At 36.5% G+C, this 15,601-nt stretch overlaps 1 protein-coding gene across 1 annotated transcript in view; it reads right to left on the bottom strand.

The window, feature by feature from the left end:
- Positions 1–15,601, bottom strand: part of COL5A2 (collagen type V alpha 2 chain) — a 111,733-nt gene that overhangs the window by 27,050 nt on the left and 69,082 nt on the right. The window contains exons 9-20 of the mRNA XM_069781917.1: positions 14,980–15,024; positions 14,388–14,441; positions 13,724–13,777; positions 12,187–12,240; positions 9,763–9,816; positions 8,978–9,031; positions 7,694–7,738; positions 6,392–6,445; positions 5,483–5,527; positions 2,293–2,346; positions 529–627; positions 16–60 (exon numbers count right to left, since the gene is read on the bottom strand). Coding sequence (XP_069638018.1) covers positions 16–60; positions 529–627; positions 2,293–2,346; positions 5,483–5,527; positions 6,392–6,445; positions 7,694–7,738; positions 8,978–9,031; positions 9,763–9,816; positions 12,187–12,240; positions 13,724–13,777; positions 14,388–14,441; positions 14,980–15,024 — 657 coding nt within the window. The remainder of the gene's footprint in view (positions 1–15; positions 61–528; positions 628–2,292; positions 2,347–5,482; positions 5,528–6,391; positions 6,446–7,693; positions 7,739–8,977; positions 9,032–9,762; positions 9,817–12,186; positions 12,241–13,723; positions 13,778–14,387; positions 14,442–14,979; positions 15,025–15,601) is intronic.

The following is a 15,601-nucleotide window of genomic DNA, read 5'->3' as shown; positions in this document are numbered from 1 at the left end:
GATATGATTACTTACAGTAGGGCCTTTAGCACCTGGGGAACCATCTGTCCCTTCAGTACCCTAAAGATAATGTACCAACCATTAAAATTAATTTTAATGAGGAGGGTATCAATAACAAATGCAGAAGATAGTTATTTTATCTACTTTACAAGACCAGACAATAAAGGCTATTAAATAAATACAGCAACATACCATCTACTTGTGCAAATGCTAATACAGGTAACAAAGCATGCAAGTTAATGTGATGTTTAATCTTTCAGACTTTATGTTGAAGCTTAAGCTTTAAAGTACTTCCAGGATTGAGACTGTATCGAGCTGTGTAACTTTCAGTTTTCCAAGCTGTTTTAATTAAATAATGAAAAGTTATTTTGAAGAAAATAAGCACAAAACAAATGAATGAGCCCTTTCCTTTCCTGGGAAAAGTAATTTGAGCAAAACTCAGTGTCTATCAAGTGGGGTATTAAAATTCCCTATAAACAGGCAACATACGCAAGCTGAGCACTGAGGAACTCAATTTATTGTACTTACAGGAAGACCTTGTGACCCAGCTGGGCCCTGTGGACCTGTTTCACCCCTTTGTCCTTGAGGACCTTCAGGACCACGAGGACCCGTTGGACCTGCTTCACCCTAAGATTTCACATGAGAAAACAACTGGAGATTACTTTGCTCTAAAAAATAGTGCCACAAACTAACTAAGGAGGAATAATGAGTTTATAAGAGAAGAACAATTCAGGTTTTGAAATAGTTTATTATCCTTAAAAAATATTTTGCTTACCTAATTCTGCTTCTACTACTCCTATGTGAATGTAAACTTTAAAAGTACAAACAGAATTTTTCCTCAATGTATACAAGGACAAGGAAACTTTCTACAGAGAAGCAGTGCTATATCCAGTGGTCCAAATCAGATCAAATATTTTAGATAGACATCTCTTTCTAAAATCCCAGTATGTACCTCTAATTTGACAAGGGGTTTTTTTAGCTTTGTTAACAGCTCGGGCTTAAGATTTAGAAATTATAACACATCTGGTGTTTTTTTGCACAGCACAGATTAACTCAGCATTGCAGCACTATATTAAATAAAAATCCCCGTAAGATTGGACTGGATGCTCCAATAAAAAAATTCCTCCTGGCATTTCCTTTGAATTTTATCCTTATATAGGAAATTTGCCTTTTGGAACTGATGGCTGTTAATATCACGTCTTCATAACTGAAGTCCACATCTTCATTGTATAGTCTGCTTAGCTTTTCGGAGTTCAAAGCAGCTATTCAATTTTACATCATCTGATGATCAAACTTGAAGGTAGCTCCTCCTTTTCGAAAGCTTTCATTCATTCATCATGTGACAGCTTCTCCAAATATTTATTTAGGTACTAAGTAGTGCTTAGCCATACCAAAGCATTTTATGACATGCACTAAAAGGTCTATCATTTAATTGTATGCATTATGTTAATACTCTTATTAAGACCTGTTTCCAAAAAATTGTTTCATGAATGTTGCCAGCTTCACAACAACACAAAACATCTGCTGAACTTGGCTACCTGACTAATTGAGAGTTTCTTTCTGTTTAATTTTTTCCTATCATGTATTAGGAGTGCAAAGGAACAAAGAGGAGCAACTGGGTGGAGGGCAATAATAAGAAGTATAAGGAAGCTGTTCGAGTAGTGTTTTCTGTCTTTGCAGACATAGTCTCAAGGCTAGGAAAAAAAATATTGAGCACTTTCTTGAAAAACGAGAGGGAAGTCCCACAAAGATAGCACTGAAGCCAATGGAAGTTTTCCATTTCAGCCCAATCACACAGACCCACAAAAGGTGGTAATCATCATTTGCTCTATTGTGATGAACTGCAGTACATCTCTGTTGGGGTTCAGGCATTTTCCTTACCAGTCTAGGTCATCTCAAAAGGTGTTCTTGGCCGAAACTGGAAGTTTCAGCATTAGAAGGTACTGCTTCTATACTGCCTTAGAGTAGTCCTCGCAGCTTAACTTGTAATAATGCATCTTGTTATTCTTTGAATATACTGGACAAGATTCCTGAGGCACAGCACGACAGTCATCTTTTAATCACCCCTTAGCTCAAGCAAAAGTGAGAGCAAAGAAAGTATCCTAACTGTGCTGAATTGCAACAGCTTCATTTGGCTTCTGATTTCTAAGCTCTGCCTCAAGGTCTTGACTATGATTTCACAGCAACTGTTAGGGACCTATATACAATGTCAGGCTGAACTCTGTGTAGTCTAGTACATATTTTTTAATTCTGTGTTATTAGACAGATGAAAAAGATATTTTGATTTTTTACCTTTACACCAGGAGCACCTGGAAAACCTGGAGAACCAGTTATACCAAGTGGGCCCTATAAAAGACAGAGACAGATCTGTAATTGTGCGGTTTAGATCACACAGATTAGTATCTAATCACTGGGTAAATATGGTTCTGGGATTAAATGTATTTTTTAGTCATAAAACATTTGTTCATAACAAATCCAAAATAACTATAAATACCATTTGTCTGTGTGGTACATTTTATAGAATTGTGGTGCAGGATTTTAATAATGTGTTTACTGCCTTCAGCAAGTTACAGCTCTTGATGCAGCTATTAATGCACAAATTGCAATCTACACAGTTGACAATTATTATAGCAATTGTTTTTCAAATTTAGTTTTTAACAAAATATTATATCCTCTTTTTATATCTTTGCTACTGTGGTACAGTAATGAAAACATCAGATATTTGTTCAGCCATCACAGTTTGTCCTATGGAATGTAACAAAGGAGAGTTTCAATTCTTTTAAACTTAAAAAAGTAATCTAGAAAAAAGAAATACAAGCCACATCTACATTAAAACAAATGGGTTGTGTGACACGATTTTTGAGGTAAGCAACACAAAAAGTGAAAATATAATTAAAAGCTATGTAACTACATGCCCTGCTTCCTATTCCTCTGCCCCGTTGAGATTCACAAATTCACAGCCACATTCATCTGCAAGCTTTAAAATGCAGATTTTGTACCAAATTTTCAAGTCTCTATAGACAAAGACATATAGCAGAGAGTTTACTGCTTGGATCTTTGTGCAGAGATAGGCAGGTATTTCTGGAAAAGAAAGCAGAGGAAAGGCTGGGTTATGTCACACCACAAAACACAATGCTGTGCAGAGGTACATCTTCAGCTTCTAAAACCAGTATAGCTCTTCCCAAATAGCATTATATCTTGAGATAGTCGATGCTGCATCTAAGAAAGGCTGACAGCTTGAGCAGACCATAGTATTGATGCAGCTACACTAGTTCTCATTCTAGAGCCAAATTTTTGGTGCATTGCGCTGCACAGTGTAGGCACACCTCATGTGGCTGCGAGGATATGAAGTTTGGGCAGGGATGCAAACGGCTGGGGCTGCATTACATAGCAGACTGTGCAAAGTCACTAGAAAGCAAACTTCAAGTGTATACACTTGAATATACCTGTATGGTGTGATGCAAACCTTGCTTTGCTAAACAGAAAGACTTTCAATTAAGGACTTCAGAGTAAATTTGTGAATTGTTTCCATTTTCATAATGCCTCGTCTGCTGAACAAGACATTCAACAGAAGATCTTTCTACTGTATTATAAATTCTCTGGATGGCGGCACACAGTGGTTATAAATATTCACTACAACAATGTTCCCAGATGATTCCTCTTTATCTTTTCCTGATTTTCTGTCTTTTAGTAAAATGTGATGCATACTGTGAAAAAATGCTCTGTGTAATAAAGCTCTGGTGACAAACTTAATAAGAACAATCTGTCCCACTGAGCATCAATTACAGACAACATTTCTGCCATGACCTTCCACTGGATTTCTACAGGACTGATGTAACAGCTCACTAAGTATATTTTTGAAAACCTATGTCCCAGTTTATTGAATCACAAATACGTCTGCCAAATCTCTCGTTGCAGGAAGAATTCCAGAATTATGGTGTACCACTGCACTGGCCCAAACAACAATGCATTTCATTAACACTTCCTCCAATGAGAAACATGCGCATTAAGTACCAGTATCTCCCTTGTGACACTACATGGGATTTTATAAAAAGTGTTAGCCAACCCATTATCGTGTACCATGAAGCTGAGCTCATATTTTATGCCAAAGAAAAATTTCAAGCTTCATGTAGAATTTCATGGCTCAGGACCCAGCTTTTTTTAACTTTATAATTTGTTTTCAATACTGAAAAATCTTCTTGTTGTTTGAAAGTTTCTTCTAACAAGTTACCTTTCTTTCACGGTACACTAAATAATTGAGTTTTGCAGCTTTTAGACACACTCATTTTTTGAGCTTCTATTACAGTTAATTATTTCTTAATGAAGTTTTTAATAAAACAGTCTGTGCATTAAGATGACACAGGGAAACGAAATTTTCTCAGGACTTATGTCATTACTAAATAAAGAGGATGCACAGAATGAAATTTTAATTGCAGGCAAGTGTGTTTTGGGGTTTTGAGGTTTTTTTTGGTGTGGGTTTTTTTGGTTTGGTTTTGGTGGTTTGTTGGTTTTGGGTTTTTTTTAAGTTGAACATCACAAAGTGGTAAAGGTTCAGGCTGACTACATCAATATACAGAAACTGTCAACCACATCCTAGAAGTAATGCTTTCAAAAAAACCAAACAAAAAAGAATACCACATTTTTAAAATGGAAGCTGGCCTTGCACAAATAGTACAAAATCATCATAAGCTTTCATTTGTAGAAGCAACACATAATTAACTGTATGTATGTGAATAATCCCACTGGCTTCCTAATGCTCATGTGAATTCACATCAATGCATTTTGCAAATGCACTGTGATACTGGATTGTAGGATTGAAACCATCACCCTTTGATACACCGACATCCACAGTTTAAACTGCCACAGTCATTTTCAGCCCCGTTGCAATTGTGTGACAACTTCTACAGTCATGCACACCAGGCTTTCTCAGTTTGGCAGACATTCACACATAGGCTTCTGGTTCTCCAGTTCAATGTGTGACTGTCCATAATTAAAAGGCTATCTTTTACACATTTTGTAATGGATCAATTGCAGGTAGCAAGTTCTGCTATCAGTGAGTGGCATTTCTTCTTGCTGAGAATGGGTACTATCTCATTTGCTAACTTTGTATGTGAAGGAAGATATTATGTCTAGTATGCCATTATAAACTGTTTTATATTACAGTGCATATTATTTCAAGACACTTATCTCCCTACAATATAGATCCCACTTCATAAAAGCAGCAAAGTATCACCTCACCAGGGAAGATGCCACTCCTCTGCAAATTAAAACTTTTAGATGAAGCAAACTACAGAGTATCATTTCTCAGAGGACAGCACTAAAGCTAAAATGAGTAGAACTAGGAATCACTTACAGATAATTCCAGGTGCACTTAACTGTTACCAGCAACTGCCTACAATTTTTTTGTGCTTCTTTTGGTAGTGTCAAAAGGCAAGTGGGAAATACAAGGTGGAAAAAATAGGTGATTAAGAAAGAAACTTACCATTGGCCCTGGCTTCCCAGGCATACCATGCTGGCCACGTCCACCCTAGATATGGAAACAAACAAGACAGAATATTTATAAGAACTCTAACTAATTTTATTTATTTATTTATTGTTAGCATTTGTGTTAGCAGCCATACATACTAAAGCAATCAAAGAAATGCTAGATTGCAGAGCCTTCCAAACACTGGCATGGAAAACATCTAGAAGGAATTATACTCGCCTTCAAGTTAATGGATTTCTCTGTTTTCAGAGAGGCCATATTTTCACAGTGTCATTGTATGAAGCACATAACATAAACAGAGCACATAAAAGTCATGGGGAGAAATGCCAGAAAAAACAATACTTGACACTGAACATAAAGCAACAGAAAGAAATTTCTACTCAAATATGATCTCATGTCAAGGCTAATCCCTTTTTTTGCTGAAAAGCAAAGCATTTTTTAAGAAGACAGCTTTATTACCTGGAATTAAATTATAAAACTTAATTTAAATTGAAAGTCTAAATTTTCATTTTAAACTTTTTTCCAGACAAAATCAATACATATTATTTCTAGTTCAGTGATTTTTGGTGAAAATAGCCTCTCAAGAAATTTTACAGAACCAAAGAAGACATTTTTGTATTACAGAAAAAAAGTGTTGTGAAGGTATTTGGCCTTATAGGCAGCTCTGGTATAAGAAACTACCATACAGCTAGCATTCTCCTATTAAAACTGGTTTTGACATTTGAAATTTATAGTAAAGGTCTCACCCCACAAAACTCTACTCAGCCCTAACTTTCTTAAGCTACAGCAGAACTCACCACAGAAGTGACTAGCAGTCACACGAATAAACACTTTCAGGCTCAGGGATTTAAATTTAAGTAAAACGAGGGAAGAATTATAAGGAGAGAGAAGGAAGATCCTACTTACAGGGGCACCCTGTGGTCCAATTCGACCTCTTTCTCCTGGCATTCCTCTAGGTCCCTTGAATAGAGAACAAAAAGTGCATTATTTAGGAGCTCATCATGGCAGAATAACAAAAAGAGGAAAACATAGTTCTCTATTTTTTTTTTCCCCCCATAGTGGAGAGAACACACACCATCTCCTCTTTTTTTTTCTCTCTCTCCTCCTTTTTCTTTGCTTTTGACCTTTTTTTTTAAACATACTTGACTTTTCCTTTGTTTCAAATAAGTTTAGCACTGCATCACTCTTCAGCGATTTTCTGCCCAGTCTTCTTTATTTGCTTTTAACAAGAACATGATTAGCTTCACTGAGACTACAAGCATGATAAGGACAGATGATGCAAACAACAGTTACAGAAACAAGTTATTTTTTTTCCCTCCTGCAGGTGTAGCTTATCTTGTCTTACAGCAGGAAAGAGGTAGCAGCTTACATAAATCCTTCCAGCCTCACAGGCTTGCCTAGTGGAAATTTAATAGACTGTAATTTCTTTTTTCCTGTTCCAACGGTATTTCCAGTTTTAAACACATTAGAATAAATTCTGTATATACTCACCAGGATCAATAATGCAATATCATTTACTATGTCTCATTCACAAACTAGGTTCCACTTCAGGGATATTACATTCTGCATGACACAAGATAGTGCTTCGCAGAGAGAGGTCATTATCTGATATCAGAAAGGTGCTTTACTTCCAGAAGCACTGCTGAGAGTCAATTTTTGGCATGTTACATTGCTCACAAGTATTCAGTTGTCCAAAACCACATCTGAATGAAAACTACTCTGAGAAAAATTTTCTCCATTTCATTTCCATGTCATGCATGTTTATCCTCACCGTAACATCCAAAATCCTCTGTCCATGGTTTTCTTAGCTAGTGTATTTCTGACCTAAATTATTCTATTCCTATCTCAGAGCAACCTAAATGAGTTTTTCCTCATATGGATATCACTCCATATGAAGCATCAACATGTAAAAAAAAAAATTTAGTCACCCAACATTTACACGAGCAGGGAAACAATCACAAAACCTACATTCAAGTTTCTGTGGAGCCTTCTAACTTATCGTTATTATCTATGTCTGTGAATTGTGTATAAGAACAGCTTACAGTGGACCAAATTTACTGTTAGTGTAACAGAAAACAAAGCCTTAATTAAGAGAAAGTTCAGCTTCATGACATCAAGTACAGATATCAAAACCTTAAAACTCCTATTGGCAATAGCATTTACAATCTTAAAGCCACTTCTGTAATATCCAATGCACATGACACTCACTAGAGGACCCGTTGCACCCATGGCACCTGTTGGTCCGGATTCTCCCTAGAAATGGAAATGACACAATTAGAGGAAATGGGTTACAGGAAAATGGAGTTACATGTTTCATCCCTGTCCTCCATGCTTATGTTAGACCTAAGCCAGATTTGTACAGTCACCTGTGTGCATCACACATGTCAAGGGCACTGTTCCCCATGCTGATAGGAAATGCCATATTTACATATTCTTAGTGAAGCAGATTTAACTCCTACCTGTTCTAGATAACTGCCCACACCACCTACTGCGCTGTTTCTACCAAGTCTTCTGCTGTTGTTGCCTCCCCAGAAAGTGGTAGGCAATTTCAGGAAAGAAGTCTTTTCTTACACAAACTCTCCTTAACTACTGATTTCACATTTAAATTTAGATTTTGGAAGATTCTCTTCATTTACTATGTTTTTAATCTAAAGGAATAGTTCTGTCCCACCTGTGATTATCACCTACACCTGGACAAAAATGCTTCAGCATCAGCACTGATCAATGTGGAAAAGCCTGAAAAAAAAAGTGTTCCATGCTCTTTTAAAATAACTTTTAACCCATCTTGAAAGGATTGACTCCAGCTGGCTATCCTGTGTTACCACTCCTTTGAGCTGAAGTTGTAAGGGTGCTACAGTACTAGTGAGGGTCAAAAATTCTAAGAGAATAAAATTATTAGGTGAAAAATAGTCAGTTTGATAAAATATATTCTCTCTCCTCTCCATTGCCTGTTTCTTTTAAGCCAATCTCTGGTATGGTAATCCAAAAAAGGACAGTCAGGTTTTAGTTATGCGTTGCTTTATTATTTTATTTTATTTTATAAAAAGATGTTAGAAAACTTGTTTTTCCTCTCTCAACTTGGTCACATAAAGCCAACAAGAACCACAAACTGGCCAAGTGGAAAACTGCAAGAAGTGCATGGGCTCTTTGTTAACACACTTTGTTGTCTTCAGTATTACATAGGTGTCACAGACGGACCACAGTCAATTCACCCTCTTATACCTTAAGGCCTGAAACTGAGCCCCAGCTGAAATTGTGACTAGCACTATTGAACTCTCTTCCTGTATAAAGCTCAGACATGTCATTGTATAGCAGTTTATATGGATCAAACACACAGTAAAATGGACAATTCCATGTAGCCTCTCCATTCCATACAAGTAGCACTGACAAGAGAGGGTACAAAGCAGTGTTCAAAAAAATCTACTATCTTTCATTATTTTGGCATTATAGAAAACGTGCTTAAGCATTTAGTTCTTTGGGCCACAAAAATACCTTTGCTCCAGCTGCTCCAATTTCACCTCTTGGACCATCAAGTCCTTTCAATCCCTGTAAGTTATAAAAACATGGAGAAATTACATTTGTATATGTACACACAGAGAGTATTCCTACTCTTATTGTTAAAATAACTTGATACTAAAGTGTTAAGAACTGATCTGAGGTGGCAAAAGTAAGAAAGAAAAAAAATAAAGAATTAAAAAAACAGATGGAATAAAGTTTTTAAACATTTCCTAAATGGAAACCATTTGTACCAGGTACATTTCCTTGGATTTGGTTTCCTTTTTAAAACAAGAATGTTTAAAAAAAAAAATCCTAAAACAACAAGGAGGAGGCTCTGAGCCATAGGAAACCCATTTATTCCTCCCCAAAGTAAAATTCTGGCCAGAAAACTTCGTAATTTGTAATCACTCCATGTTGCAAACATATCCACCTCTCAAGTTCCCCACCCTAATGCAAGACTTGCCAACAAAGCGAGAGAACTGTCAGGTTTGTGCCTCCTGAAGCTTGGCAGGGCTCATATAAGCTCCTTCCAGATTCCCATATCATTTGAAAATAGAGTGAAGAAAGCACTAGAGAATATAATACAGAGGTCAGCTTAAAGGGGAGTAGCACTGATTTTCTGCAAGACCCTCTTTCTCTTGAATTCCAGTGACTCTGCTACATTTGGCAGGTCTATAGTGTAGTCAAATTCACTGTAAATACAAAAAAAGTTTAGTATCTTTGTACTGAAACTGCCTGGAAACATCATCTCTAAGGAGAGGGAAAACCTTGTCTCTTACCCTGTGACCCTTGAGACCTGGGAGACCAGGAGCACCAGGAAAGCCTCGAGGCCCCTAAGAAAAAAAAAAAAAAATCAAATCCTGATTTCTGCAGATAAACCTAGCAATAATGCTGCTAACAGGGAAGAGGGTAGCAGCATTAATACTAATACTCCTAACACTCCTTCACCTTGGTGACATAATATAGCGAGGCATCGCATTTGAGAAGGTCACAGGGGATAAAGCCTAACATGCTATGAAGTTAGACAGTCTCAGCATTACACACGTTTTGACTGATATTGAAAGCTTTATCATTTACATCAGTGTATGATCAAGCCTCAAATTTCAACAGAAGTAATGAAATAAAACCAATGATAGATCAAGTTTTGAGGCTTAATATGGAGAAACCTTAATTAAACAGAGATCAAATCTCAGACCTAACATTTAAAATAAAATAGAAACTGAGATCAAACTGCAGACAGTACATGTTCTTTCAGAATATGTCAGTCAAGTAGCAGGATAAACAACTGCTATTAAAACACATTTAGCAGTTACACCAAAGTTGCCTTGCACTTAGTTTCCTACCAAGTTTCCCAATTTATCTTTCAGGAAAGACTAAGTAATAGAAAGGAGTCAGGTGCCTCGTGTTAGAATATAGGTCACATGAATTTATAATAAAAATCACATTAATACCTTCATACTCTCAGATAACAACAATTCAGCAAACATATCATTTCTTTCTTTATGGTACCTCTGAACCAAAGTTCTCAAAAAGATTATAGTTCATACCTTTTGGCAGAGCAAAAAAATCACACAGCTCTATTATAGAAGATGAAGCATCGTGAAGCAACACTGATGTTCAGAGGAGCAAAAAAGAACATCTGAGATCTCAGCATTAGAGAACTTCACACACAGACAAGCTGTTTCCTTATTAGAATCAAGGAACATAAGAAAGGTCTTTGTCTTCCCGTAGTCAATTATATGAATAAAGTTTGATCATAAAGTTCAGTGGGAAATCACTCCAGAGTTTCCAGACTCCTAAAGAGAAATTTACTTTCTAAAGGTGTGAAATTTCTGAAATTAATAGATTTGATTGCTTGAAATTATTTATAGTCAATGAGCTTATCAGTGAAGAATGATCTCTGTTGTCATACAAGGTCTTGCATGTAAATTTGAAATTGCACAAATTATGCTGGTTTAGACTCAAAGTAGCCCATAAAAAGGATTCATTTGGCCTGTGCTTAGTGGTACATGTATATCCATTTATACAACCAAGGCAATCAAATGATGAAGCATACACACGGGACAAGTCACATGACAAGGAGGCAAATCATGTATAAGGTGAAACAGCCATCGGGTATCTCTGTAGCAGCCTATGAGCCTTGTCATTGATCAAGACGTGGCACAATTCTGTGATAAACTATCGGGGTATTCAATAGTGTTCTCTACCTTGCTATACAATTGCAGCAAACTCTTAATGAGATTTTTTTGCATGAGTGCAGTTGCATTACTTCTTTCCTTCATAAGAAAGTCTTCTAAAAGATTATTTTATTGAGCAAAACAGCTTGACCTGAACAGAACAACACTCCACAGACTACATTTGCCTCAAGCAGCTTACCAAACATTGTCTTTGATTCATAGAACTTAGGAGGAAGGCTTAGAAAACAACACTACCTTGTTAAAAAATCATTTCTCTCTCCAAGAGATCGTATCTCTGGTTGCTAACAAAATTGCCAGACAAGAACTGGACACTTAAAAAGAAAAGGAGGCAGCTTAAGAGATGATGTGTATCAGGTAGCTTCAGTTTGGGATTTAACTGTCCTCTTTTCAGCCACACTACAGCTCCCTTCCAGGTATGGAAACTTGATTAATGAAGGTAGAACTCTTAATATGGGCCAAAATGATATACCTCTTTTCTTTTATTTCTGCAGTGAACCATGACAAATATCCTCTGCAGTACAAGTACCTATCATTTGGAAATTCTTTAATCACATTTGCATATTGAAAATATACATAAAAATAAATTACATGTCTATGATACAATCCCCTCTTTCCCTGCCCTTAGACTGACTGTTATAAAGGTAAACAGTGCCACCCCAACCTGACATCATTTTACCATCTCTGAGCACTTCCTGCACATGATTATGAATGACCTTGTGAAATACTGGGAAATGGAGTACAACTTGTATGTACTACCATCGTTTCATGCATATTTCACCTATGAAACAGTTGAAACATGCACCTGTGAAATGACCCTTGGGATTAACTTGAGGACCTTTGAATCGCCTGTTTGGTTCTCAGCTATCACACTGATCTGGATCATTACAGTAAGTTAACACAAGTACTTCAGAAATTGAACAGCAGAACTTTGCACTCATTATTAAAAGAGATAGTGATGACATAAGTATGATTATTTTGCTAAAAGGTAAATAATCATGCTCTTACTGGAGATCCTGGAAATCCAGGCTCACCAGATTGTCCTGGTCTACCAGGTTCACCCTAAGGAAAGAAAGAAAAGGAACACAAGAAAATAGCAAATGTGAAAATTAACTTCTCTTATCATTCTTCCATTCAAACAAATGAGGGCATTCACATCAATATTCTGTATCTTTACTGTAACAATTTCAGTGATATAAATCAACTTCATGCATGACTACCAATGTGCATTAGACATATTAACTTAAAAAAAAGGTTTTTAAACAAGAACTGCGGAAACTGAAGACTGAGTCCAAAATGCATCTCAGCATCACAAGATGGCGCTGCAACGTAGTTTTCCTGTGAATTAACGCGGCAACCTTTTGTCATCCAGACACAGAGTCAAATTACTTTAATTTTCTATAAGAACAGCAATCTAAAACTGCCTGCATTGTAGCTTGTTACTTCTCCTTCTGTTCAAATGGTTTAAAATGTGTATAATTTCATTCTAGGTCGTTGACTATCTTCTCTGTGATGCAATAAGAAAGAAACTATGGTAGAATGAAATATGCTTATTTTGAAGATTATTCAAAGTCCTCCAGAGTCACAATCAAACATTCCTTTATATGCATCAATCAGTTCAAATACATCCAGGACTCTGGGCTACAGGAATATGACAGGCTACAGAAAAACAGTTTCAGAACAGAGAGTAGGTAAAGTGCTTCACAAATGCAATTAAAGAAACCGATGCATACACTGGAAATGGAGGAAGTTCTTAGGAGCGGTATCAAGATTTGGCTTCGCTGCACTGAGAGTTAACTGTTTTCAAAGATTCTTATAACTCTTTGTACAGTTTAATGGGAAAGCAGCCTTTACACAAGCTGTGGTAATTTTTATACTAAAATATGTGGTATCTGCAGTTTTCAACTCATTTCCAAGTTATAAATTACAATTCAGATGGATTTAGTGTGCTTTGCAAACAAATAATATATGTCTACCAGTAAATTCTTAGGCCATTGTTGTGCAGTACATATATACTTATGCAATATGTATAATATATACATCTTACATATTTGTGTACCTACATGGCTAGAATCATAAAATCAGTTATGAATATAATAAATGATTAAAAAGTTATAAAATTTTTAAATACTAGAATTTTATTGTCCAGATCCAGATGAATGTTATCATTACAGTTCTTCTAACTCATCATGCAATCCCAAAGAGAGGCGATGCCTCCAATTGCCCCCTCCTAACTGTGGTATCTTATTATGTTTGATTTCAAGACATTTCAGTTGAAGAACTGGCTGAGGCAAGAAATAATAAAGAGCCAGTGCTTAAACTTTAGGTATGGTGGTGACATGAAAAGAAAAGATAGGAGGGTTTTGAAAAGGGTTGCTAAGATTTATAGTTGTGACACTGCATTTAATGAGGAGTATGACTACAGAGAAAAATAAATAGGAAAAAATAGTTACAACAGGTACATCTGCTGGTTAGTCACTGTCTCAAAGATGCCAATATTTGTTTTATTAAACAGAAAACAAGATACAAAGAATAACAAACTTACATCTTCACCAGGTTTGCCTGGAGGTCCTTCTGGTCCACGAGAACCAACTGGACCCTAAGAAATAAATGTATTTGTTGAGAAGTCAATTTGGCCATCACTAAAATATCTATTTGCTCCATTTCAAAGTCTGGTTTTATAAAAACAGATGTAGAAGAAGAATGATTTTATGCCTAAGCACACTTGCTTAATTTTGTAGTGCTCTTTCTAACCATCCTACCCCTAAGAAACCTGCATTATGTTATATAAAAATATAGGATTGATTCTTTAGGAGAAAAAAAAATACATTAAAAATCACAGCTGCTGTTGTTCCAAATCTCTGGCTCTTACTTTTAGTTTTGAGTCATTTTATCACCTCCAAAACATAAATATTCTCATCATACTTTGTGTAAGTTACACTATCAGGTATGGTTTTACCAGTGCTTAACCATCCTCAGGTCTGTGCTGGAAAAGTAATAATGATTGTTTATACTATAATCATTATTATGCATGTTCAAATAATTCAAATTCACTGATTCAGAACAACATGCTTTGAACACCACAACTCTTGACTAAAGTTAATTGCTTTGGCTAAGACAACACAAAAAAAAAATCTGTTCTGAAGTAAGGAGGTATAACATAGTGTTTGCAGTTTTATTGTAGATATGTTTGTACTTATTGGTCTTACCATAGGTCCTGGATCCCCAGGTTCACCAGGTGGGCCTGTGGGGCCAGCACCGCCCTAAAATTAACCAAAGATGAATACAGTTACAAATTCCAAAAAATAAAAATATAAGGATATAAATGAAAAACCATGATCAGGAAAACCACAGCTCATAGGACAGTCTGGATTCTAATTCAGAACAGCTCACATTGCAAAATGAGTGAAAGTTGGATACTAAAATCCCTCAAACTTTAGATAAGTCCTGTGCCATACACAAATCCCACTGGAAACTTAACACCATGACAATACTGAAACCAGAACAGTCACCATTTTCACTGATGTTCCCTCATTAAAAAATGTGGGTTGGGTTAAAACCTTGTTAAAGGTCTAATAAATACATTGTTCTTTCTGAGTTAATTTCTGTGTATAGAGTACATCTGGAGCAGAGCTCTTGAGAGCAGCACGTTTGGATTCACCTCTAGATGAAGATGCATTCATCCATGCATCATTGAAGATGGACATTGCCTCCAAGGTGCATGCGCACACACACCAGTTATTATGTGTTTGCCTTCATCTCTGGCCAATTACCTTAAATCCTCCCAGGTGAAGTACTTACTTGTTTTCCCTGGAGACCTTGAGGACCTCTTGGACCCACTGGACCCTATCAAAAACATAACTTGTTACACACTGGCAAACACCCTTCCCCAAGTAACATTCATCCTACAAAGACAGCAAAATGGCCTGATAGTGACCTCCATGATAACATTTCTATGGTCAAGCCCTCTGAAAGGCTTCTACTCAGGAGACTGCTGTTATGAAATACATAGAATGGAAATCTTCAAACTCAAAAAGCCACAGCAGTGCAAATTCATTAGCAGCTGAAAATATGGGCTTACTTGCTCTCTGGAACCTCACTGTATCTGGAATCAGTCAGAATAACCGGGTTGCCTGCATAGCTCCACTGAACAAAAAAAAGTAGTAACAGAATAGAGTTGGGCGGAATAGTCTTCCCTTGAAGGGAATCTCATTACTCAGATTAATCTCATAATGGAATCAATGACAAAATAAATTCATGCTGCTGTTCTCAGCCATGAACAGCAACAAGCGGCAATGGAAGGACCTATTTTCATGAATCACATAAACCACCAGAACAGCTTCCAAACAGTTGTGGTTTCCCACAGAAAATTCAGATTTCCCCCTAAAATGTTTCATGGGATTTTTAGGAAAAATCTTGTGCT

This window comes from Haliaeetus albicilla, chromosome 4 (assembly GCF_947461875.1).
Source record: "Haliaeetus albicilla chromosome 4, bHalAlb1.1, whole genome shotgun sequence".
In the NCBI taxonomy this organism is placed as follows: Eukaryota; Metazoa; Chordata; class Aves; order Accipitriformes; family Accipitridae; genus Haliaeetus; species Haliaeetus albicilla.
Note: the sequence above shows the minus strand (reverse complement) of the source record. Positions and strands in the feature narration are given on the sequence as shown.